At 49.6% G+C, this 26,433-nt stretch overlaps 2 protein-coding genes across 6 annotated transcripts; one reads left to right on the forward strand and one right to left on the reverse strand.

Annotated features, from left to right (window-relative positions):
- Positions 1-443: 443 nt before the first annotated feature.
- LOC128853185 (histone-lysine N-methyltransferase SETD2-like) lies at positions 444-3,531 on the reverse strand. The gene is given in 4 exon segments (XM_054075827.1): positions 444-2,780; positions 2,783-3,337; positions 3,340-3,406; positions 3,409-3,531. Coding segments are annotated over 4 exon segments (3,081 nt in total). The 3' UTR covers position 444.
- A 6,632-nt stretch (positions 3,532-10,163) lies between these two features.
- On the forward strand, positions 10,164-23,726 carry FRMD7 (FERM domain containing 7). Of its 5 annotated transcripts, none has more exons than XM_054075871.1 (13): positions 10,164-10,359; positions 10,958-11,195; positions 15,640-15,744; positions 16,105-16,147; positions 17,430-17,508; positions 18,239-18,336; positions 18,478-18,592; positions 18,787-18,934; positions 20,059-20,154; positions 20,446-20,609; positions 20,844-20,912; positions 20,999-21,074; positions 21,270-23,726. In XM_054075871.1, exons 1-13 carry the CDS (start codon positions 10,346-10,348, stop codon positions 22,308-22,310), a joined length of 2,286 nt encoding a protein of 761 aa, XP_053931846.1. In that variant the 5' UTR covers positions 10,164-10,345; the 3' UTR covers positions 22,311-23,726. The 5 variants fall into 5 exon arrangements, with proteins under 5 accessions (XP_053931846.1, XP_009564204.2, XP_053931843.1 ...); XM_009565909.2 differs by having other exon boundaries at positions 17,475-17,508; XM_054075868.1 differs by having other exon boundaries at positions 20,059-20,609.
- The last annotated feature ends 2,707 nt before the right edge of the window (positions 23,727-26,433 follow it).

Below are 26,433 nucleotides of genomic sequence, written 5' to 3' on the forward strand. Positions count from 1 at the left end.
AGCTTAACAGCCCTGTTTCTCTCAGCTGCTTCTCGTAAGACTTGTACTCGAGTCCCTTCAGCAGCATTCTTGCCCTTCTCTGGACATGGCTCAGTGTGTAATGCAGAGTGTAGTGACACACGGGCTGTGTGTGTTCTACAGCATTGTCAGGGTAGGAAAGTCAGCAAAGTCCAGCTTAGCAAAGCCTGGCTTTTTTTCAAAGACCCACAAACTGCCTCACACTGCAAGGAACAACATTTATTTTCTTTTACACAAACAAACTATTCACGGGTGCGTGGTTTCAAAGAGAGTTGTTGTCATCACTGTTGGTGGCCGCTCTGTGTCTTTCTGTGGATGATCCGTCTAAATCTGTTGGTACTGGAGATCCGGTTGGATGTGTGTGTCTACAGTCGGTGGGGTCATCTGCAAGCGGAGGCGTGTTACAGCCTAGACGGTCTGTGCTTCTTAATGCCAGGCTGGTTGGCTCTGGGCTGGCAGGTGATGCTCTTGTCCGGTTACATTCTGCTGGCTGCAGTCCCAGCCCCCGTAGCTCTGTCTCTGCCCCACAGTCTGCAGGTGCTCGTGTCCCCTTGGCAAGCCCATGAAACCCATGTTGGGTGTGGGCAGCAGCACCTCCCCAGCGTTGAGGCTGCTGGGGACTATGGGGGCTTGCATGGGGTAGTCAGGTGTGCAGCCAGTAAAGCTGCTGTAGGGTGTGCCGTAGCCCGTGGAGTTGCAGGCCAGGGTGTACGCCATCTGCCAGTTTTGCTGTTGCTGTTTCTGGGCCTCCTGCTGGGCGAACTGCTGCTCAAACAGCTTCCTGCGCTCCGCCAGGGACAGCCTGTGGTGAGGCTCAATTCGCGCTCTTTTCTTACAAGACGCTGGTGTGTCGTACCTCTCCACTGGCCTCCTCATTCCTCGGTCATAAGCCGAGGGCAGTGGTGACGACTCTCTGCGTCTCTTTCCACAGCCTCTGTGCCTCTCGGGTTCCTGCTGTCTGCTGAGGATGTGGTGCTTGGCAGCAGGCCTCCCATCCCTGTGGCTGATGGTGTCTCTGCCACGATTGGCACTGCTCTCCTTTTCTGCTGGCCTCTTCTTTGGGATCCGATACACCTGCTTGAGCTGCTTCCAGGTGTTGAGCAGCCTAGTGGCTAAGTTGGTCACATCCAGCATTTTGTCCGTTTGTTTTCGGCTTTGGTTGGTCTCAGCCCAGCGCTCGATGATGGGAATCACTTTGCTGTCTTCCAGCATGTTCTTGGTGGGGATGGGCAGGAGCTCGAGCGTCTTCAGAATCTCCAGCTGCAGCTGCAGCTTGTTAGCCGTGCTGCTTTTCCCATAGTCCATCCTCTTCATCCAAATCCAGAGGAGAGATAAGCCATGGTGCTTCAGGAAGGATTTCAGGACGGACTGCGAGTGGATGTTTTGTATGATTCTGAGGCAGGTGAGCTTCTGCTCCAGAGTTTTAATTCGAAGCATCAGCCAGGATAACCGGAGACCTTGGCTCTCATCGCTGTCAGCCTCTCCGTTCTCCAGCAGCGCTTCAAGGTGCCTGTCCACCGAGTGCTCCTTACGGGAGCGTACCTTTTCCATTATTGTTCTGGCAGCTCTGATGATGACCCCCTTCTCTCCTCCCAAGTAACCCCGGCAGTTGGCTGAGCCGCAGAAGCACTTCTGAGCCTCTTTGCTGTATTGCTGGAACTGGTAATCAAATGTCAGCTCCGAGCCTGATGGGACTAGTTTGGTGGTGAAAAGCCCAACTCGGAGCTGCCCATTGACCATCCACTTTTGTGCCTCACAGTTTGGTTCGCAGCTGTGGTTCATGAAACGAGAGTAGTTTCCTTTCTGGGTAGCATCAATGATCTCATTTTCCTTCACGGCTACGAAATAAGAATGAACGTTCTTGTTGCGGGCATATTCCTTCCTGCGAGCCTTGAACTCTTTGTGATCCAGCACTTCTCCACAGTACTCCATGATGAAAGTGTCTGGTGGCAGATCTTTGGCAGCCCTCAGCCCCCAGCCTTTGTCTTCAGTGAGGATCACTTCAACATCTGCATGCTGTTTCTCCTGGAGGCGCCTGTTGGAGCAGTAGTTGCCATTTGGGCACTGGGAAGAGCACTCTATCTGGAGGAGGCGATTGAGACAGCGTCCTCCGCAAGCAACCTGTCCCTGAGCTCGCTGCTCTTTGGAGAGAGGCGGGCATTGGCACACCACGTGCTTCACGTCCTGGTGAGATTTTTTGTTCTTCCTTTCTGTCAAGTACACATTCTCCTCAATCAGGTCAAAGTAAGGGGGCATCTTTCCTTGCTTGGCAAACTCCTTCCAGCGCTGGGGGTCTTTGAAGTCATCCATGATACACAGTGGACTGACCGTGGAGGAGTTCGGCCACATCGCCTCCACTTGCCCCCCTTCCAGTTTCGCCACCTTCTTGTCCCTCGAGTCCACGTCACCCTCGGAGTTACTCTCCAGGTCCGGGTGTCTTCTTTTTGGTGGACCTCGCTTTTTTGCATTGTTTTTCTCCACAACCGTCACCACCATCTTCTCCCTGCCGGGCACCGGCTCCTTGCATGAACTGCCGCTCATCTTGCGTGCCTGCACTGAGCCCTCTGCTTTCTGCCTGGGCGCCTGGCATTCACTGGAGGGGCTGGGAAAACGAAGCTGGCCATCGTCATCCCAGCGGTCATCCTCTTCATAGTCCTTGTAATCATCTGTCAGAGAATCCAGTATTTGCCCTTGAATTGGTTGGTAATTAGCTGCAAAAGGTCTGCCCGCAGACCTCGCACCCCACGGGCTGTTGCCTTGCCGTACGCTCCCAAGCCTGGCTGGTAAACCTAGCCCGAGTAGACCCTGATGCTGATGTCTGGGTGCTGGTGGCTGCTACTTGGTTTCCCCGGCTGGGAAAGGTCCCTGCCCAAACCTCCCACGTGCCCCATTGTGTGAAAACCGTCCAGGCTGGAGAAGTCTGCGAGGCCAGACTGGTTAAGGCCACCCTTCCCCTGCCTACCTTTTGGCTTGGAAAAGCTTGTCTGGTGCTGAGGTATATCAGCACTTTTGAACCTCCCTGGCAGACAAGATGGCCGTTTGCTGCTCCGAGGCTGGCGTGGATCAGGCAGCAGCTCCTCTGTCTCTTTGCTGAGATCAGTAGAAGTTGCCGCACTCTGCTCCATCCCTCTAGAGCATCCGCTCTCTCCCTGTGGGCCACCTTTGCCTGCCATATTCTCCAATCTCTCTTCGCAGTAGGATCCACGGGACCAGTGGTCAGAGGAACACCTCTTCCTTCTGGCTGATCCAGGAGGAGTGAGTGCTGCTCTGCCCTGTCCCTGTGGTCAAGTTTGTGGTGATGCAACAATGGAATGCACGGTTTCCAAGGGACACCGTCATCGGAACCCCCGTCCTCCATGTCACTGTCTTCACTGCCTGCCTTGCTGTCCCTCTGCCCGCCTTGCTGTCCCTCTGCCCTGAGTCAGAGTAATTGTTGTGGCCAATGGCACTTTTTTGGGATAGGAGAGTAAGGGACAGGCAAGAAGATGTCGGACGCAACAGTGTTGTGTCCATCGGCAAAACCACCTATCATGCTCTACCGGCCCTTCTCCAGTTAAAACTGTGTTTGCCTTGTCTTGAAGGTTCTGTGCTGTTTCTTCTTTTTCCTGCTCGCTCTTCCTTCCCTGAGATGGAGGAGTAGTTTCCGTCTCAATAGGAAAATGATGGAGAAGGCCAGACTGCCCTCCTAAGTGGTCTTGGTCAAAATGTCTGCTTCCACTGGGCTCGCTGAGAGGCTTTGGGTGAAGTGTGCCCTGTGTTGCCTGGAGTCAGCCAGTGTGGTAGCTGACACAGTAATAGTGGTCTGCTTTGAGGTGGGACGAGTGGGTTGATCAGTGTCTTAAGTCTGATTGCTCACATGGTTTAGAAGAAGCAATAGCAGTTTAGGTTTAGCACCGGAGCAATAATATTCCCAATTCCCTATGGCACTCAGCGTAACGAAGCAAGCTGCTTCCTGAAGAAGCCCTCGGAGGAAGTGCACGAGATGCCCTGCGTGGGTGAAGGGTGAACCACCGGCCACGCCTCATGTCGAGCAGTACGCTGTTATCTGCCCTAACGTGGCTGGCTGGAATTAGGGCTGGAAACAGGTGGAAGCGTCTAGTCTGAACTCAAACCAGAGATGGGTTCTAAGTCAATATACGCTGATCTCTTTAAGTTAGCTCTGCAGAAAAATCAGCGGACGTGGTACCTTTCTTTGCAGGTAAGTGCTTCTCCCTCGGCAGCTGGAGGAAGCGCGTGTGTAGCTACACTAGCTGTGGGCAAGCTCTGTCAGGGGATGCAGTGGCTCTGTGCTCTGCACTCTGTGAAAGTGAAATAATGTGGCTTTTTAAGTAGCCAGTTTTGTCCCTGCCCAGCCAATGCAGCTGCGAGGAGCAGAGAAGATGCATTTTCAGCTGTAAATCAGCAAAGGCATTCAATTGAAAGGTCAAATCCTACCTGTAGGGGTTTGTTGGCCCTGCTGATGGCAGCATTGAGCTGATGATAGCTTGGCTGGCAGCAATCGTAGAACCATTTAGGCTGGACAGGACCCTTCTTGGGATCATCAAGTCCATCCCTAAACCATGTTCCTAAGCACCACATCCGTGGCTCTTTAAATACCTCCAGGGATGGTGACTCTGCCATTTCCCTGGGCAACCTGCTCCAATGCTTGACAACCCTTTGGGTGAAGAATTTTTTCCTAATACCCACTGTAAATCTCCCCTGCTGCATCGTGAGTCCACTTCCTCTTGTCTCCTATCTCTCTTTGTTTAGGAGAAGAGACCAGCTTCCACCTTGCTGCAACCTCCTTTCAGAGAGTTATAACGGGAGCAATAAGGTCCCCCCTCAGCCTCCTTTCCTCCAAACTGAACAGCCCTGTTTCTCTCAGCTGCTTCTCGTAAGACTTGTACTCGAGTCCCTTCAGCAGCATTCTTGCCCTTCTCTGGACATGGCTCAGTGTGTAATACAGAGCGTAGTGACACACGGGCTGTGTGTGTTCTACAGCATTGTCAGGGTAGGAAAGTCAGCAAAGTCCAGCTTAGCAAAGCCTGGCTTTTTTTCAAAGACCCACAAACTGCCTCACACTGCAAGGAACAACTTTTATTTTCTTTTAAACAAACAAACTATTCACGGGTTTGTGGTTTAAAACCACAGATGCTGGCATTATTGAATGTTCTGTGGCTTGGCTCCATCTGTCGTTGATGGGATGGTGTGGCTGTGGTGGTAGCAGAGGTTACTCCAGGCCGTTGTCTTCTTTGAGTTTGTAGAGTGCCGTGAATTTCTGTACGTATTTCTTGATGTATTCCTTTGCCTTGCATTTCACATTCTTGCAGCATTCCAGATGATGTGGTTTGTTTCTGTATTTCAGCTCCTTGTTCGTGACACCATAAGTAAGTTTGTGTCCAGGTGTTTGAAGTCCCCCGTGGAGGTTATCAGCCTTACCTTGCAGTTGGGTTTGTGGTAGGGGTTCAGGTACTGCACAATGAGTGTGATATTTCTTTCCCGAACCACCTCCATGCTGCTCTTGGCTAACTCGCTCCACAAAACCTCTTCTGCCTCCTCTCTGAAGACATCATGGGATTTTTGTTGTATGTTGAAATCCCAAGGTCACTTTCAGCTGAGGGCTGTGTTCTTGCAGGTAGGAGCGTCCTGCCGGAATTGCCATGTTCTCACACTGTGGTAGTAGATCTTTTCCTCTATATCTTGGCCTGTTTTCCAGTTGGGTGGGAGGACGATGGATTTGGTTTTTGGAGGGGATGTTGGAGGCCAGTTCAGGAGGTAATTGCTTACCTCAGGCTGTGGCTGCTGGATGGGCTGCAGCTACCTGGCTGTGAGAGGAGTTGTCACCACTCTTGGTGGCCACTCTGTGTCTTCCTGTGGATGATCCATCTAAATCTGTTGGTACTGGAGATCTGATTGGATGTGTGTGTCTATAGTCGGTGGGGTCATCTGCAAACAGGGGCCTGTTACCCAGGAGGTGCAGTCCTGGCTCAGTGCCCACCTCCAGCCAGGCACGTAGGTCCTCCTTATCCAGAAGGGTGGGGAATAATGTGAAAATGTTACAGGAAAGCACAGAACAGCTGAAGGGTGAGGGCAGCTGTAGCAGCAGGAGGGGTGAAGACTCCGTGGAGCAACACTGGAACATGGTGGGGTCTGAGCAGCAGCATATTGGAACAAGTACTGCTTCAGAGTCGTTTGCTTAGCAAGTTTAGCCCTTGATTTTAAATCTCTGGACCCTGCTACCACCATCCTGCATTGCACCAGCTCTCCCAGGGAGGAATTCAGCCCACTGAGTGCATCCAACCCCATGCTAGGCTGGATAGTATTGCACTGAGCCAGGGTCATCTTCTGTCTCCCAAATGCCCTGGTGTTTGCCTCGACAGACTCAGCAGAGCAAGAATCAAAAAGCCTTCTTCCTCCCAAACCCTGCTGCACCTTTTGCAAGGTGAACTTTCATACTGGATTTGCTCCTTTGTTCCCCATTTGGCCGCAGAAGCAGAGGCTCTCTGCAGGACATCTGACAGAGGTGAGTCAACCAGCTACGCTCTGCAGGGCCTTTTGAAATGGTGAGCTGGGCAGCGAGCGAGCTCAGCCACATTCCTCCAAAAAGGCTTGTTTTGGGCCCTGGAGATGGGTGAGAAAATGCCCCAAACTTCTTCAGTCCCTTCTTGAAGTAACTTCAGAGAGAGGAGTGAGCTCTGAGAAAGCAAGGCCTGGCACAGAAGAGGTGTAGTGATGCTTTCCCTGCATCACTACGGCCAAGGCTCTGCACGCTGCTATACTCTGTGTTTTGTTGTGTTTATCTGCTTAGTAGGTTTAGAAGAAAGGAGAAGTCTCCCACCAGCTGGCTCCAGTGCAGGGGATGATGCAACAACCTGCTAGCCACAGAAGTGCTTTGCATTGGTGTTCAGCTGGGAAGGGCTAGGAGCTCGGAAGGTAAACAAGGAGAAGGGGTTGGAGTGTGGTTTGATTGCTTTGCAGGAGGCTCTCCCATGGGCTGGCATCCCAGCAAACCAGGCTGTTCAGCATGACTTGGAACACATGGGTGGGAGCATCCTGACAGGGTGAGAAGTATGGTTCCATTCAGCTGGCAGACCTGGTTGCAATAATAATGGTAGTAAAATAAATAGGTTTAGCTGAGTTTAAGCACTAAACAAAATTAAAAGTCAATCACCTGACTTCCTCTTTTTTTCAGTAGCAGTTTCTGATGCTCAAGGTGGTAGAGTCACATCAAATCTTGTTCTCATGAGTGTATTTCTATTTTGGCTTCAGCAGCTGAGGTAAACGGGTCTTTTGATCTCCTACATGTAAAAACAGAGCAGGAAATCAATAATCTCAATCAGGCACAAAAGACTCCAAAAAGAGTTGCAGTTCTAGGCACCCAACAGACAAATTAACTCTGACTGCCAAACATTCTTTGAAGCCTTATTAAGATACACTCACGACACAGTCCTGAAATACAGAGCTATTTCCATTTCTCCTCTGTTCTCAACCTGCACAGAACTGTCTCTGGTTTCCAGGGCCATAGCACAGCCCCACTCCGAGGACTATCGCCAGGACAAACCAGACAGGTGCTTTCAAGCTCGCTCTCGTGGTGGGCACAATTTAGGTAGCAGGGATGAGCAGCTCAGTCCAGCAATAACACACACTGTCGTGCATCGATGGACATGGTTGACTTTCTTCCTTTTTCTGATTTTGTATGCTAACTATCACCAGGCACTGAAGATGGCAGCTTGCTGTAAGCAAATGCAAATGAGAGCATGGGCTTCATAAGAAATGAAATAATAAAAGTCTGGCTCTGTCTTTATCCAGAAGACAATATTATTTCATTTTTTGATAGGCAAAACCACGTTGCACTGTGTTTTTGGCACAGCTGTATGAAAGCACTCAGCATTGTTTAATTCAAACAAAGGCAAAGAAATGCATGTATTCTCCAGGTGCCTCCAGGCCAATGGATCAGATTCATCTCACTATGGATCTTAATCCGAAACTTTAACAGCTTTTCTTTCCAGGTAGACTCTCTTCCCCTGCTCCTTGCTTGTCCTTCTGTTCTTCCTCCAAAGATTCTGATTACACTTCAATCCTATCAAGGCCTGCCAGATTCCAAGTGTGTAGCTCAAAGCAGAGCTAAAATTGTGTCAAAGCTGTTCTTCAGAGCAGGCAGTAGAGGACAACAGAGCAGCATGTATCTGAAGCTGGAAGCTTGGTACTTTTGTAGTGATCAAACATAATTCCAGTTGCAAGGTTCTTCCAAGACCTTCAGGCAGAGGGTGATAGCTACAAGACAGACACATTTCAAAGAACAGGAAGCATTAGTACATCGTTATTAGCCCAAGATTTCAGGGGTGAATTCACAAAACCTTTATTATTAATTTCTCCCCGAGACGATACAATTGCCGTGGCTTGAGACACTATGCCAACAGCTAGTAGAGAAACAGCTTAGACAGCTAAAAGAAAAGGAACACAGCTGTACTCCAAAGTACTTCTAACCACAGTCTGACGTTGGACAGGCCCTGAATCTAAAATATTTATTCTAACCTATTAAAAATTACATCTCCATTTCTGAGATTAGACGGAGGGCATTTGGCAAGCCTGTGAATTCCTGGAACATCAAATGGAACCCAAAGCTAGGATCAAGAAATGTGAATGTGTTTGCAGAGACATAGGGCTACAAGGGACTTCCAGAGATCACACATGACAACCCAATGTAAGGTGGTAGGAACTATGCATGCCTCACATGTTCCTATCTCCAGCAGTGGTTTTCCAATGCCATCTTGGAAAATTCCCTACCCCCTCCACGTATCTGCAGCTTGCTCCAGCAATCCAGCTGTGCTCTGAGAGAAGCTTTCTCTTTTTTCCAACATAAATCAGCTTTGCTGAAAATTCAGTTAATTTCTTCTTGTTTTCCGTAGCCGCCATGCTTTTGCTGATTATATGACCCTCGTTAATTTGTTTTTTAAAAAAGGGTCTGAGGTCTGTTACAGTGGTAGGATGAATCCCAAGCTAATGATTAATCATCCCATCTGCCGGCTCCCAGAAGGGTAAGTAGTCCTTAAGAACGTCACAAACAGCTGAACGGACACCAAGAGCTGCCCCAGCATTTGGAAGCCAAAGAGATGCATGAGTCGGATACTCAGCACATCGATCTTGCCTCAGCAATAGGGAAGCTGTCCTTTAAAGATGAATATTCATACTATTTGGAATTGCTTCTGGAGCGTCACAGCAGAGAGGGAAAGTCATGGAAGAGAGTGCCGTTTCCACAGAGTTGGGTCAGATGATTTGAGAGATCAGTGTCCCAGCATATGGGCTTAGAAGGACAAGGTAAGTGAGAGCACTTGGTGGCTTTGGCTTTTCTGATGCCTTGTTTCCCCTTTGCAATGTCATCACCACCACAGAAGAAATGGAAGCAGTAACTCAAGCCCCGATGTACAACAGCTGAGGCAGTGTCCCTCCTTCCTGCCGGTCACTATGGCAGAGAGTTGCCTGTGATGTGTGAGCCACTCTCAGGAGCGCTGCTCTTCTCCTTGGAGCCCACCAGTATTTGACAGTATGAACATTTGAAAATGCAGAGAGAAAGTGCGTTCAGCCCTCTGGAGATGGTTTGCACGTGACCACCGCCCTTCTTCCATGACAAAAAGAGCTCAGAGCCGGGGCCAAGGGCAGCACGGGAAATTTGGTCCTCAGATACAGGACATGCACACTGGGAGCAGCCAGCCCCTCCCGGCCTCTGCCAGAAGATGAGCTCAGCTGCTTTGTAGAACAGATTCACATGGAAAAGCATATTTACTTTAACTTCAGTGCTTCTTTTTCATCCTGGTTAGTAGAAGACTGATTTTTTTTTTTGTAGCTGAAAAGCTCTGTTTTTCTTCTCTGCAGCCTAGATGACAAGCTAGTATACTCTGACAGGCTCTATCTTGGAGTCCCCAGGAATATTTGGGAAATGTAAGAAGAACCACAATAGATGGAGTGACTTGCAGTGGATATTTCAGTGGAAACAAGGAAGAAACAAGCAAATCTCCACAGCACTTAATGTGACTTTTCAGTTTGCAGGAATGCATTTCCATCACTTTGGGTCCCACAGGATCACTCGTAGTTGTGGCTTTTTCCAGCAGCAACAGGAGTAATGATCCCTTATGACGGTCCAGCACCTACCTTTTGGCATTAGTGGAGGTTCCGGTCCAAATGCTGCCCTCACCCAAATGCTCAGTGAGGGGGGGTCCGCCAGGCAAGTGTGGCCAGAGACATCAGATGGTTCATCACCTCCCTGCAAGAGTTGGGGCAGAGAAGCAGCATGAGTGTACCTGGCAGCCTGGGCTGAGCCCCTGAGGGTTTTGAGGATGGGCAGCTGACTATGGCACTTGGAAGGTGAGCTAGCGCGTGGGGGCATGGGCTTTTTAGGTCAGAAATAGGAAATAGTTTGTCTCAAAGGCTTGTGAGAATTCAGTAAGCTGCCAAACCAGGGTGGCAGCTGGGAATTAGCAGTAGGTCTTCCTCTGCCTCCCCAGGAAGGACTCCCAGCTGGTTTCAAGTTCAGTTGGAAACATTTCCCAGACTCTGGCGAAGTACATCAGCCCATCTGCCCAGCCCACACACATCTGTTCAGCAGACAGGACTTTATCTGCCCGTCTCATGGAGTGAGTGCAGTGCCAGCTGGTCTTTTAGTACACCTTGACCAGACCAGAAAAGGCAATGCTCACTGCTTGGTGGCTTTGGCAGGAGAGCCACACAGCTCTTCTTCCCTGACCGTGCAGTATGAAGCGTGGGCTTACTTTGCCCTCACATTGCTCACCACCAGCTGTAAAAGCTCTGTGTTTATCTGAGTGCTATTAGTGCCACTCTTGCAGAGCTGCTGCACAGCCTTTGCCCCTATTAATAGACCCATAATTCGCAGGGGGAAAACATCCTTTAATGCAGTGGTGATTTAAACCAAGGGATGTATCAGTAATTTATTTTTTTTTTACAGCTTGTTTTTAGGCATTCAGTTCTTTTGCTCCAGCCTCCGCTCCACATCTGTGACTGCAGCCTTCTCCATCCAGCTGAGAAGGAAATTATGTGTGCAAGAGGAGTCAGGGCTCCCTTCCCGGCACACAGCTCACATCGCTAGGACTCCTGCATCTGCCACACGCTCAGCCACTTGCTTGAGGATGCTGCACCTGAAAGTCCAGTTTCTGGATGACTCTCAGAAGATCTTTGTAGTTGATGTAAGTGGCTGTCATATTTTTATTAGTTTTCTTGATGCTAAATGTTGAAGTCATTGCTGCTCTGAAAGGTTGCATGGTCTCTGATAGCTCCTAGTTTTCAGCTTTAGAAACAAAACACAAAAACTCAAATTCAAAACAAGAGGTTATAGTGCTGATTGCTAAATGTCTTTCATCACTCACCTACTTCCAATCTTCCTTCTTATTGGCATTATTTATAAAGGAGGAGGAATGGCTTTTACTTATCTGGTGTCATCTTTTGGAAATTGGCTAATATGAAGTGATGATCTTGACGAGTGTCGAGTTCTTCTCTCATTTGTCTGGCTGCAAGTATAAGCATTCAACAAGGAAGAAAAGTCTGGGAACAGAATAAAAATAGGACATTTAACCAAACCATACCTGGTGAGATATTTCTGCAAGTATCTCTTCCTGAGCATTCACTTGAAATCCAAAACTGTGTGGGTCTAAGAACAGTTGAGGAAAAAACCTCACTGTATCCTCACAGGGTCCTACAACACATTGTTATCAATAACTCACATAATAAATGCTAGCTCTGAATATTGACTGCTGAATTAGGTTTTCAATGTTAAGTATTAATAATTATGATTATTAATTAGATTTATATATATAGATAGATAACTGAAACTAGATATAGCCTGACTATGTGTTAGAAACATCTTTTTACAAGTGTGATTGACCATTTACGATTGGTTAGGATTTGATAATGGCAGTAGCTAACTGAAATAGCTAATTCAAGTAGATCTGTTCTACCACTTAACCTGCATCTCCTATGGGACCAGAGTGGTTTATATAAAATTAGGGGTTTTTTTCAAGTTCTATTACGTTTTTCAAACTACGCTGTCCTCTGGTTTTACAGCATAGCCAGAAAACTGCTTGGTCTCAAATGTACTGCTAGGTTTCTTTGAGACAGTGATTTTGCACAAAAAAGTATTGTAAAGCAATTCTGTCCCTTGGCACTGTGTGGAAGCTGTTTGATTTAGTTCAATTAATGTATACTAGACCTAGAATCAGTTTAAAAGTGAAACTAATTGTTTAAAAATGCTTTTTTCACCATATTGATTAGATCAGGACATAGTAAGAGACAATTTGAAAGATGCTGCTGGTACAATATTGCTGCGTTTTTTTTCCATCTCTGCTTTCTTATTTGCCCAAAACACTTACAGCACTATAGCTCTGCACAACATGTTATTGCAGTAAATAGCTTCCATTAGAAGAACTCCTGGTCATTTCCTTTTTTAGCACAGAACGGTATTGGAAACCCCTTTTAGGCATTTCATGCATTTGATGCTGAATGGGTACAATAAATGAGTAGTTGAATTAGTGACTTCTCCATTATAAAAAGACTGCTTAGGGCTAAGTTTTAAGCAGATATTTCAAGCAACTCTTCCTAAACCTCTCCTGTCTTTGGAAAGCTCTTTTGAATATATGGTGCTTTCAGGGAAAGGGACAAAAGAGAGAAAACACAGCAGGTTTGATTCCCCTTCTGCCTTGTGCTCCGCCTGTGCGTCTATACCTGCCTCACATGGGTATCAAAACTGCCAGCACGTGCAGTGAGGTCTCATTTCCAGTCTGGCTTTGCACAGGAATGCGGTCCTCTCCTGATGCTGGAAGGCTTCTGCTTCTGTCTGCACCCTCGCTAGCAGCCAGGACCCAGCACCCTCCCCACAGCTGCTGAGCTCCCAGAGTCTCCTTCTGCTGGGTGCTGGACGGGGTTCCTGCCGTGGCATTGACAAGCCAGGTCCAAGCGCCCAGGACAGCGGAAGACAGGATCCTGGCACATCTCCTTATGTACCCCTTGCAACCTCCCTGCTGAACAATCCGAGGTTAAGCCATGGCACGGATGGGGCTCTGTGGGACACTGCTGGCTGTGCCAGCGAGCTCTAAGCCTTGCACCGGGAGAACACCCGAGCCCCTGCGCCAGTGCTCAACCCCAGAGACAGCCCTAGCTCAGCTTGTAATGGCTGTCTCGCACTGAGAGGAGATACTGCAAAGCTGCCTCTTTCCTTCCTTCCTTCTTTGCCACGTACCTAGATATGCGACCTAGCATCTGCTTTTTCCCATAAAGTCACTCCTTTCTGGAGAAGGTTTAAACAATACAGCCCTGAGGCTGGGCAGCCTCAGGAGCTTTCCCAGAGTTGCGCAGAAAGGGTGAACCACTCTGCAGCCTAAGCAGACAAAACCTGGGCATCTCTGCTAGTGGAATTTGCTACAGGGCAAGGTTCAGTGGGAAGGAGAAAAAGAAAGAAAAGGCAAAGCAAATAAGTCCGGAAGAACTAATTACCAGGGCTGAGTGAAGGATAAAGTCTCCTGTGATCTCATGTCTCTTATAATGAATAAAGGTGGGAATTTATTGATAGGAGGTGTGCAGAGCTGGCTGCGTGTGAGCTGGTCCAGTGAGAGCACGAGGAGTTTTGGGGCTGGTGGCTTTTAGTGCATGGCATTGCATGCCAGCTGCAGCCGTGCAGAAGACACCAGCATGCCTAGCATGGAAGGTATGTCTCAAGGCGATGGGGAAAGATCACACCAAATCTCATGGCCTGTCACCCCTCTCTAAACCACAGACCTGGGTGCAGCAGTCCATACTATGAGGAATACTGCAGAAATGTGGCTTTGCCGCTGGAATACAAGTATACTCTGCCGCTGCCAGAGTATACTTTGGAGATGGGTGTGCATGTCCGTGTGTGTTGCATTCACTGCTCTCTGCCTCTGGATGTGCCTCTTGCTTTCTTAAGCTGCTTACAGTCCTGGCTGCTTTCAATGTGAGGAGGAGGGGCGAGCACAGCCTCTCCTTTCCACCACCTTCTACGCATGGGCTTTCTGCCTCTGAGCACCAACCTGACCCTGCAGTGTCATGAAAGGTGTCAGACATGGGGCAGCCACCCCTACAGGTCCAGCTCTTGCCTTGCACTGTGCTTCTCCAGCCCAGCGCCCACTGCTCTCAACTTATACCATGCAAAGCTGATGCTGCCCAAGCACAACTGTACCTCAGGAGTTGCAACAGCAGAGGTTGGCACCTCAGTAGCTCACAAACCCAAGATGGGACATCTGCATGCAGTAGTCTGCGAGACGAAAAGCTCTGCTTTTAAACCAGCCCCTGCACCAGCAGATCAGGTTTTCCCAGAGATGGGGCCCCTCGTCTGTCTGCCCTGGGCAGTGCTGGGCTTGGAGGAGAGCGGATGGCTCCCAGCAGACATGTGGTGGGTAATAACCTGGTAAGAAATGCTTGCCTTTCCTGACTGCCTGACAAAGGCCAAAGCCTTTCATGCTAGAAAATTCTAGCTTGGAAATAAACATTTATAATTGTTGTAATTACACTTGTGATCTAGTAATTTTGAGGAGAACCGGGAGTGCTGCAGATAAATGCTGTTATTACCCTATCACTTTTCAGCAGCCTTTCAGCACAGAGCCAGCAATTTTATCCCAAGAGAAGCCATGAAGGGTGGTTATTAGTGTGCATCACTGCCAGCAGCCGGGGTCCTTCCTGTCCCTACTGGGAGCAGCCACTGGCACTGGGAGCTGCAGCCTGCCTTCACCTCCATCACCTGAAATGCCTTTAGTAGCTGTCTAACCTGGACTCTCTCAGGTTTGCTTTTGCGCTAACCCGTGCTCATTTTGATCTTTTCATGAACTGATAAAAGAGCAGAAAAATGCTTTGCTGCTGTGGGTCGCTCCCAGGTTCATTTCTGGTGCTTTCTGGAACATTTTCCAAAGTGGAGGGCCTCTCGGGTTTCTCCCCAACCATGTCTCACAGCACAGCAACAAGTCAAGCAAAACACCTGCCGAGTGTCTCTGTTTACTGGGAATAACTACAGCCTGGTGTAGTTATCGCCGTGTGGTACCGCTTAATTAATATTGCTAAAGTACATGGTTGAGTGGGGCCCAAGGTGCAGGATCTCTGCAGGGTTAATTACTAGCAGCTGGAATAGTAGCTCATCCTCAGCTTGCTGCTCGCTGGCTGTCGGGGCACACAGGCTCACTGCACAGGTTTGAGGTGAGCTCCTGTTTGCTCATAATAAAGCACGTTTGACTCAGCCATCCCTGGTTCAGGCAGGTGCTCGTATTGAGGAGCGCCTGCCAGTTTGCCAGGGACACAGCTGCCCAGACAGTGATGATTGTGAAAGATGAGCCAAAAGCAAGATTTCTTTCCTTTCTGATTTATTAATTTCCTTAATAAAAGAGAGAAGTGATGAGAAGGAATCTGATTACCAGGAGCCGAGGTAAGTGGCATGCAGGGTGCAGTCCTGTCCCACGTGCCAAAACCATTTATTGAGTAAGGTTTTACTGTGGCACAATGAGGAAAAATCCCACAGCTCTTCTCGAGGTGAAGACAGGGAGCAGGAACTTCTCCCTCGTCTCACTGAAATCCCATCACCACTGCTGTCAGCATTGCCTGACCACCTGTCTCTGCGGTGTGTTTGTTTGCTAGCAAAAATCCTGTGGAAAAGGGCTCTTCAACCTCACCTGCAGCCACCTCAACCTTGTGGAGAAGGAGTACTTCGGCCTGGAGTTTCGCAGCCAGGCTGGGAACCAGGTGAGTGCTGCACTGTAGCGTGCCCTTGCAGCAGCTGCCCCCGTGGCTGGGGGCTTGCTTAGCACCTCCCTGAATTACCAGGTGGAAAAATTCAACAGAAAGGTTTGCCATGATGCCAAAATTACCTTAAAAACGGGAGTTACAAGGGGAGCCACAAGCTGGTTCGCAGAACCCCAGTGTGAGCCACAGCCCATGGGTTTTATCCGTAGGCATCTGTGCAGGGCTGCCCAGGGGGATGGCATGTCGCAGCAGCCAAGCTGGCCAACATTTTTATGTTGCATTCTAGCATGCTGCTGCTTCTTTTATTCCCCCTGTCTCTTGTGCTGTCTATTCACCCAGTTCTTCATTGATTTATTTCAGGTCTGGTTGGAGCCACTAAAACCCATAACAAAGCAAGTCAAAAGTAAGTATTTAAAAGATAAGATTCTTCTAAATCTCTGCTAATGGCAAACTAGTGCAGATGCATTCATGCAGTGTTATTGCTTGGGGATGGGGGTTCTGGTTTCCAGCATTTACCTGAGCTCATTTTGTAGCGTGAGGCTGGGCAGTGGTGTTTGCAAAGACACTACAGTCCATATGAAATCCTGCAGAAATACCACTGCCTTTGCAATCTGGTATCTGCACCATTTTAGGCTTGAGCTGCTAATGGCAGCTTGGCAGAGGAGCAGGAGCTGCTGTGTACGTATACGTGCGTGCATTGCTGTGCTGGCAGAGTTGCAGCATCGCTCTCTACATGTCTTTCTTTCACCTTTGCGGTTCATAGCAGCCCAGATGCAGCGTGAGCCCTGCCTGGAGCAGGTTAGCTCTCACAGGCTCTGCTGCTTCTCTCCAGCCCTGAGACCCCGTGTTCTGCTGCATAATGATGCTGCAGAGCTTGACCTGAATTCAGGCTCAGCATCCCCTGCCATGGCCATGATCAGTAGTAACACAGTGTCCCTTTCAGCCTATGCCTGTTTCTACCCTACAAGTGATACTTTCCCCAAATACACGATGATTAGATGGTTGAGAGCATGAGGCTACAACGCCAGTGTTTGCCACAAGGAGGCTGTAGTGCAGTGTTTGCATCGATTTCCCTCTAAGGCGAAAGACGGATAAGAGCCTTCCCTTTTTGGGTGCACCAGAAGTGGGATTATTTTGGGTACCAATTTCTTTTTCCGTGTCCCTTCCAGCCTGCTTTTGACATGGTGGGACAGTCGGTGCCTACAAAATTGTCAGCCTCCCTCTGTGCTCTTTGTCTTGGCTGCGTGTTCTCACTCATTCCACACAAAAAAATTTCCCCAAGAGTCTCCTCCGAAGCTGTTGCATCCCAAGTGCTTGGAGGGATGGATATAATGTACAGCCCCACTGATGGCAATTACCTCGGAGCTCCGGCCACACTCCAGACAACAAACTGTGGCACCGCTCCATAAAACCTCCCTCTTGGCAGGGGTCTTTGCAATGTAAAGAATTGCTGGGCATTTTCTCTTTACGATTATTTAGATGTCTAACTCCCTGTTTGCTTCCATTGGCTCTGGGCAGGCTGGTTTTGGGGAACAGGCTGGAGTCCCTGATGCTCAGGGCATCCTGCCCTGATTTATAAGGGCCTGGAGTAATTTAATCTGTAAGGAGACAGCATGTGTGAAAAGAGTTGTAAATGTTCTCAATAGACACGTAAAAGAAAACTTATAAAGATGTTGTGTTTTAAGATCCTAAGGAGGTTCTTTTCAAATTTATGGTGAAATTTTTCCCAGTGGACCCCGGCCATCTGAGAGAAGAGCTGACCAGGTACAGTTCTTGTTCTATTACTTCTTACTGCACAGTCCTATATTTTTGTAATTGTGAAGCACGTGGTTAATTCCTTACCTTCATCCACTCTAGGTTGTCTGTTAGCAGTTGTTATCTTAAGTATCGAAAGAACCCTGTACTTAAAAAAACAAACCCAAGAGACTATCTTTTCTTGATCTTCTGTTTTTAAACAAAATCCACTTGAAGGATCAGCTGTCTTAAAAGGCTGCAATTTGTTAACTGTCAAACGCTTTAGCAGTTGAGTAGCTGAGTCTGACCGCGCTCAGTCTAGCTCCTGCCTCAAGCTGTGTGCTGAAAGAAGAACCTTAATTTTATTTTTGAAAAGGACATTGTTAACTCTTATGTTATAGGGAAAGCACTGTGAACAGGAACTAAGAATAAAACTAAGTCAGTGCTTCTGCACAACCTTAGCCTGGAGAGATGCAAATGGCCTCTGAAGCATAAAGGAATGTTAACTCTGAAACCTACTAATGGCAGGGGCGTGCTGGTCATGGTGGTGCCCCTCTGCAGCCTTTTGGGGGGGCTGCACACTCCTCCCATGACCCCACAGACCTGCATTCATTGGGTTGAATCATGGGTGAGCACAGGGGAGAGGCGCGAGGGCAAACACCCCTGCACACACACAGCAAACGCTCACAGCTCAGCCCAGCGCCTCACTCGCTGCTGAGCCTGGCTCTCCCCTGGGCCATGCTCCTCTACCCCTCCACAGGTACCTCTTCACCCTCCAGATCAAGAAGGACCTGGCACTGGGGCAGCTGCCCTGCAGCGACAAGAGCGCGGCGCTGCTCGTCTCCCACCTGCTGCAGTGTAAGGGCAAGCGAGTGCCTGCAGGGCTGGTGCCCCTTCCTCAGTAAGGGGTGGAAGGGCTATGGGGCTTTGCTTTGGCCGTGCAGCCAGGCGTTCCCCCTGCAGTGACCCCCTCGCAGATTAACCCCGCTGTCCCCACAGCTGAGCTGGGTGACTTCCATGAAGAGACAGACCAGCAGCACCTGGCGACTCACAGGTATCTGCCTAACCAAGAGTACCTGGACAACAAGATCATGCACTACCACCGGAGACACCGGTAAGAGCTGCTCCACACCACGGCTGCCCAACCCACGCACCCGAGAGGCTCTTGCCTCTCAGAGAGGCTGTTCCTGTCAGCAGGCAGGATGGGTGCAACGCCAGTGTGTACACATCCAAAATGGCACTTTTTTCAATCCATTTCAGTGACTGCCTTCTCACTCTTTTTGCTTCCTCGTGCGTTTGTATCTCCAGTGGGAAGACACCAGCTGAGTCAGATGTTCAGTTGCTGGATGTGGCTAGGAAGCTGGAGATGTACGGGATTCGCCCTCACCCCGCCAGTGATGGCGAGGGGCTGCAGATCAACCTGGCGGTGACGCACATGGGGGTGCTGGTCCTGCGGGTGAGCCGGGGGGTTGGGGCAGGCTGCCAGCACCCAAGCAGGGTGGCTTCTCCCCAGGGACATCACCTTGGGCTGGGGGGGGGAGAGGGTACACCCTTCTCCCTGTGCTCCAAACCCTCCCAAATCCTACAAGAGGCAGCACACCCCGGCAGACCTCGGGCACGGAGGTGATGCTCCCGGGCATTGCTGCGGGGCTCAGCCCTGCCACCTCCACCAGTGCCGGCTGCTTGGCACTGAGGCAGCCCTGGCTCTCTTGGCCTTTGTCATGTTGAGCGCGGCCGTGTCAGCACCACAGGTTGCACGGCTGTGTCACATGTGTTCACTGTATAATCTTCCAGCAAAAATAGCCACCTCACGTCTGTGCAATTACATAACACTGTAATCACAGCGTAGCTGCAGAATAAATACAGAGCTCCTTGCAGCCGGTGTGAAGCAGTGCTTGCCTCCCACACTAGCTAATTTCAACCTGGAAACATCTTGCCAGAGCAGAAAACAAAACCCTTAACTGTGGGTCTGCTGTTCATAATTAGTGCTGCCAGACCCAGTTATTTATTCAGAGCCGTAAACACCCCTCATGCATGATTAGAGCATCTGTGAGCCCATTAAAAACCAAGCTCTCCCAGAAATCTGAGAGGGTCTCAGTGCCACAGCATGGAGCAATGCAATTTTACCTGGTCCTGCTGTGATACCAGTGTCTGCATCCAAATTGATGCGTAATGGTAATGAGGGGTAAGGTACGCTTGCAGACTGCTTAAACTGGGTCTAAAGGCACAGGAGGGAGCTGAGCTCTGCTATGCTTACCAGCAAATGAGAGGAGGGGTGCTGGTGGTGTATTAACTTACCTGAGCTGGGATGGATGGGATGCTCTCTGCCTTCACCTCTGTGAGGTTTGTCTTGGGATGATGGGGTTTTATAACTAGCTTCAATAGGCAGAGTTAGATGCTGACACTCATTTCCCTTTTTTTGGGATCAACTGATGGACCAACTGCCACCCCTTCCTCAGACCCCAGCAAGAGTGAAAGCTGCATCAGAATCTTGTGCAGTGTCCTGCAAGCTCAGGACTTGGTACTTCTGCAATTCTGACTTGCTCTATCCTGCTTTAACTGCTGTGCCTGTCATTGCAGGGCAATACAAAGATCAACACATTCAACTGGTCCAAAATTCGCAAACTGAGTTTCAAGAGGAAACATTTTCTCATCAAGCTCCATGCAAACATCTCTGTAAGTATTGCACTGCAGGCAGCTGCCAGGAGCAGGAGCAGGCAGCTGTGGACCGAGGATCAGCCATATGAAGTTCCCGATTTTGAATTAAATCTGTTCCTGCTGCTCAGGGGTGATGCTCCTCCCTCCCTTTATCATGGCATGCGCCGCACCCATGTTCCCAGTGGGGTGGTGCTGCACTGCCCAGAGCCAGTGGCAGCCCAGTGCGATCCTCTGGGGGGTCAAGAGGGCAAACGGCAGAGCCTGGCCCTGCACCCCCTGATGCTGGCGTGCTTGTTTCTGGCCACGCAGGCACTGTGCAAGGACACGCTGGAGTTCACCATGGCGAGCCGGGACACCTGCAAGGCTTTCTGGAAGACGTGTGTGGAGTACCATGCCTTCTTCAGGCTGTCTGAAGAACCCAAGTCAAAGCCCAAAGCGCTTCTGTGCAGTAAGGGCTCCAGCTTCCGCTACAGGTGAAGCCCTAGGGGAAAACCAAATGCATGAGGCCAGGAAGGGTGTGGGAGTGGCTCAAAGCTTCCTTTTTTTGTTACGTGGCTGGACGCAGGAGGATGATGCCCAACAGCTGTTTTTTCCTAGAGAGATCCTTGCCTTGGTTCTGCTGTATCCCCTTGCCTTCCTCGGGGTATGGGGATGCTCTTGGCTGGGGCTGGTGGTATTGCTCACACTTTCCCCTTCCCCCCCTGCAGTGGGAGGACACAGAGGCAGCTGCTGGAGCATGGGAGGAAGGTGAAGATGAAGAGCTTGCCCTTTGAGAGGTACCAGGGGTCATGGAGGAGGGCTGTGCCTGGACCAGGGGAAGATCCTACTGGCCATTCACCCCCCCATGCTCTTGACCTTGCAGGAAGCACTACGGGTCCCACTATGATGAGAGACAGTGCCGCTCCTCCCCAGACCTCCTGACGGACGTCTCCAAACAGGTATTTCCCCCTGGCATCAGAGAGGGGTAGTGCTAGAGTAGGGGCTATTGAAATCATGGCCTCCAGCTGGAGTTCAGCTGGAAGCTAATCCTTGGCTCCGCAGGCTCCCTGCTGGCCCTGCCTGCCATGCTTTGCCCCCTGCCCAGCCACGAGTCTGGGCACCTGGGCACCCACCCACTCTCTGCCCTTGCTCAGGTGGAGGAGCTGCGCCTGGCCTATGGCAATCGGGGCTCCTACCATGCCAACGGGGTGCACACCTCCGAGCCCACACTGGACAGCCAGCGCCGCAGTTCTGCCGTGGAAGTGACGTTTGCTGCTGAGCTGGAGCGCTCCAAGCCCGAAGCATCCCCTGCCTTCTTGTCCCACTCCAAAAGCTCATCTGCCTTCCCCCTACTTTACTCGGAGCTGGAGCTAGAGCGGGCATGGGAACCTGCTGACCTCTTTGGTGCCAGGAACCCCTTGACCTCTTTTAGGCCCCACCACCAGTTCACCGGGAACAGTAAAAGCACCTCAGTGGGTAACATGCGGGAGGTGAGTGCCCGGCAGCTGGTGTATACAGACGTACCGTGTCCCCCGTCCGTGCCTGCCCCAGCTCCGCAGGTCCTCTTCTACCTGGACAGGCCCCCACAGGCTCCATGCCACACACCAGCACCCAGCAAGGATGACGTGGGACCAGCTGGTGGAGGTGGCCCCATGGCAGCAAAACCCCCCAGGCGGAGCCCGAGTGAGACCCAGCCTGGAGAGTTTCATCACAAGGCTGCATGCATGGCAGTGGGTGCAAGGCTGGCCCCAGCAGGGGAGAATAGGTCCCTGGCTCGCTCCTTCGATTATGGCCTTCAGGAGCAGCCTCCCAAGAGGTCTTGGAGCCAATCAGACATGAAAACCATCCGCTTCCCCTATGGCTCTGAGTTCAGACCACTGGGGCCGTGCCCCACACTGAGCAGCCGGAGAGCAGGTGTCTTTTGGCACATGCCAGCGCAGCAAGGGCTGGCACCAGGGCTGCGATGCTCTGCCGAGCGCTATGTGGGCAGCAGCACCGAGTCCAGCGACTCCGACTCTGACCTCCTGGCTGCCGACTACTGCTCCCTGTATGGCCGAGTGCTGCGGTCACCTATGGCCCGGGTGCGGCTGTCCTCTGGCAGCCTCCAGCTGGATGAAGAGGATGAGGAGGTGTCTTTCGCCACTGGTGCTGCTGAAGAAAGGACTTCCAGGGGGGCCTCCAGGTATTTCACCTAGATACCTGACACTGTCCAGAGGGAGCAGAGGTGGCTGGCACCGACATGGGGCCGCACAAGGTGCCACTCTTGTCTGCAGGGCTGCTTACTTCTTGCAAAACATTGATGGGCTTGTGTTGTGAGAGTGCTCTTAGTTATGGAGGATGTATTAACAGACAACAGGGAGCATTCAGAAGAAGTACTTAACCCCTGCACCACATTTGGAAGTTAGTGCATCTCTGCCACCACATGCAAGGGTTCTGCTCCAGCCGGGGGAGCCAGGGCTCTCCTAAAGTCCTGCAACGACCTTGGGTCCTGCTCAAGCTGGTGGCAGCTGGCCATGCTTGGTGTTCAGCTGATGGATTCTTCATTGAGGGGGTAGGTATAAAAAGAAGAGTCATCTCATGGAAGAGTTTAAACTTCTGTTTCTCACAGCTGCAGGGAAGGGTGTTTGAGGCCCACTGGGAGAGTAGTAGGTTTAGGGGAGGTTGACCTGTGGACACAGAACCCGAATCCGTTCTGCCTCTCCTCCCTCCAACGCTGCAGGGAGTGCCTGGTCCTCCAGGACAAGGTTGCATGCCTGGTGTACTCTTTGTGATCCTCGGAGCCAGAGTGGAAGCACACAGCTCTGTCTTCTCCCAGTCAGTTTGCTGCGCTATTCTTCCACAAGAAACATCCCATTGCTGCCTGCAACTCATTTAGCAACATCCAACAGTGAGCGCAGGGAAGTGGGGTCATGAATGACAACCATATAACTCTGCTTCTTTCAGGTCCATTAGCTGTCATTTTTCTGGCAGCAGCTCCGTAACCCCAGCACCTCAGGGGCCTGCTCAAATCTAGGGGAGCAGAGCATGTAAGGGGGTCCTTTGTTGCACCGAGTCAGGCGGCAGTTAAGCAGCATGGGGAAAAAGATCTCAGGAGGGATTAGGAAATAAACAGGCAGCTGCTGCTCATCCTTGACATTAGAAAGTAGCTCTGCTTTACCCATGGTGTTTCCGAACTTTCCCATTTACTACAGAAGAGACTGCCATGGGGCAGCAGGAGGGGGATTCCCAATTTATTAATTGCTACCTTGAAGGGTGAAGGTATAAAGATAGTTCTTGGAAGTACTTTTATTACAAAACCTTCTCATTACCCTAAACCTACATGGAATCTATTTAGGAGACTGGAGGATGACAGAACCTGTGTAAGATTTTAGGGGAGAATTGTATTACTTTTTCTTCAAGAAGCCTGTAAGACTCTGAAGGACATGACTTTAAGGAGAGGGATAGCCCAGAAAATACAGAGTTGAGAAATTATTATGATGTGCTAAGACGGATTTCAGAATCAAGGAGGCTGTGTCAAAGACAGAAAGTAGGTTAAAATGTAAAAAGAACTGGGCTTACGGGTACTGCTCACCCTGCTGTCCCTTTGTTTTAGAAGCTGGACAATAAAACAGTTTTTCATACCAGAATTTTGGGTTCTTCCTTCTGCACCCCCAGCCCACCTTCTCCTTTGCCCCCCCTTACCCCCCGGCACCCTTCATTGCTCCTTGAAGCTGCTTGGCTGGCTCCCTTTGTACCTTCACTGCCCCAGCGACGAGGGAGATGCACCAAGATGCCTGAACGCTACCGAGAACCACCACATTCTTGGTTGGTTTCCTAAAGAAATGCATTAGATCAACACACACTGTAAGGTTTACTTTTGCTCCTAGTTACCCTGTGCTGAAGAAGCAGCGAAACAGAGAGAGCCCACATGCTGCTCTGGCAGGGATAATCTTTCTGGATATAAAGAGTTGTTTCTTCCCTTTCCCAAAACTTCGTACCTTGGAAAGAACAGGAACCAGCACTTGATACAGCACTGAAGTCTATATGCACAATTTGATAGAGGCAGAAAAAAAAAGCAGCAGTGTTCAAAGTACACACTGCACACACAGTCCTCAGAGAGTGTCCCTTAAAAGGTCATACCCTGCGCTGTCACTGTTCGCTCCAGAAAGCACGGAGACGTGGCTGAAGGTTGGCCTAGGTCAGCTGTACCTTAAGCATGACCCAGAGCAGACACAGTCCCACGAAGAACAACCAATGTGCAGCCACACTGCCCCATCCTCCAGGAGCTGCCAGCTCTGGCATTCAGGATTACGCTGGGAAAACAGCATTGAGGAGAAACAAGGACTTGGGAACTATTTTTGGATTTTTCCATTGACTACAGAGCACTGGGGCACTGTGTGTGCACTGTGCCATAGCACATCCTAAATGGTGGCCAACAATAGCAGAGGAACAAAGCAGCTTGCAAGGAAGTGACAGAAATTAACATCTTCAAGCTAAATCCATTGCATAAACTACCCTTCTTGGGAGTGACTGGAGGAACAACCCCAGTAAGCAGTGGCTCACATGTCAAGGAACAATTGAAGTAATCCTTGAGTCACTCTGTCCCCATGGTCTCCGTCCAGCCCTACTCACTCAGAAGAGGCAAGAACACAGATTTAAGCAATTCGGTTTCACTAGGGAAGAAAATGAAGATGGAGAGAGAACATGGAACAGTTTGGTCTGCTAACAGTGACAGACAGAAGTATCTGGGAAGTGTAAACAAGCAAGAATTATTAAAGGGGAAGAGGAGGCACAGCAGCACAAGTGTCAAAACATTAAGCTACTTAGTGCATTCGGACCGAAGTAATCAGAGTTCAGAAAAAAAGATGTATCATTTCTAGATGAAGCTGATCTTAAAATTCAGCTGCACGATGCTGAGCAACAATTTAGGCCTAGGCATGCTATGTTAGGATATAAACAGAAGCAAAATGTACACTGTATGCGGACAACTTCACTTTGCGGGAGCACTAAGACAGGTTTCAGTGTATTTACCTCATGTCTGTTTTAAGTGTTTATTTATCTGAAAAAATGTGATATACGACAAGCCAACATAGATACCACTAAAACTCTGCTGAGGAAAATAATTTTATTCCAGTGTTAAGTCATAGAACAGTGTGATAAAAATCAGACCTTTAACAGTTGCTAAACTTTGTGCAAACACATTAAGAACCTAAGTACTTTCCTACCAAGCTACAGGCATTCAGTGGAATGCAAGAACAGCCGTCTATGATGCTACGCCCTTACCGTACAGAAATGTACTAAGGTCAGAGACCAAGGGGTTCACGAATGGTTACATTGATAAAAGACTCCTCTACCCAAGAACAATACATTTCTCTATTCTGCAATTCAGACTACTCTGATAAGATTAGTTCTTCTCAATCTACAGCGGAAGCCTAGCAAACCAAACAGGGCAAGACGGTGGCTGCTGCATGAATATTTTGATATACCTTTCCATTAGCTATCTGCCAGCAACAGAATACTGCTGATTGAGTTACAGAGTTCATCAATAACTAACACATGGTGGGGAAAAAGACAACTGTTCTCTGGGAACCAGTAACAGACACCCATTTTTTAGAGTTAGATTATAGTCTGATGATGCACAGAGATGTTAGATGCAGAAATGCCATATGCAGTACAATGAAAAACCTGCTTGAATGGACTTGAGGAAAATGAGGTTGTACTATACACATGCAGATGAGGTTTTTCCCCACGCTGTCCTGTGAGGTAAGTATACGTCCCACCCATTTCACAGGCAAAGAGGAGGCACCATAGTTTAACACTTTGTTAGTCTTATCACGACCAGAACAAGTTCCAATTTCCCCTTTAATTCAGTAACCCTCCTTACTCAGAACCGTTTATAGAGTTGCATAGATTAAAGACCCCGTGGCAACAGAGCAGAAGCACCCGTTACAAAATTTGGGAGGAAATCAATTACCTCTCCCCTCGATCTCCCACCTAAAAAGAAGACCTTAAGGGAACTGATATGGAAGTAAAGGCATGTTTTTAATTGTGAGAACTGTATGGAGCTCTTTATAACGAGATTTGGGTGGACACTGCTGAAGTGAAAGCTGAGGTAATTTGTAGCACAGGCCTTTTTTGTACCTTCACTTCACAATGCCAAGTTCACAATGAAGTCAGAGTGTTCTGACATCTCTACCATGTTCACAGGCCATGCATATTCATCTGAGCACAAAGATCCTGAAGCCTCCTCTTTAGGAATGGAATCAAATTGAATCCTGGGGCTGCTCCATCTGTCTATAGCATTCTCTGTGGCACAGCAGCTGGTAGGTGTCCTCCAGA

This window comes from Cuculus canorus, chromosome 10, assembly GCF_017976375.1.
Source record: "Cuculus canorus isolate bCucCan1 chromosome 10, bCucCan1.pri, whole genome shotgun sequence".
NCBI classification, from domain to species: Eukaryota; Metazoa; Chordata; class Aves; order Cuculiformes; family Cuculidae; genus Cuculus; species Cuculus canorus.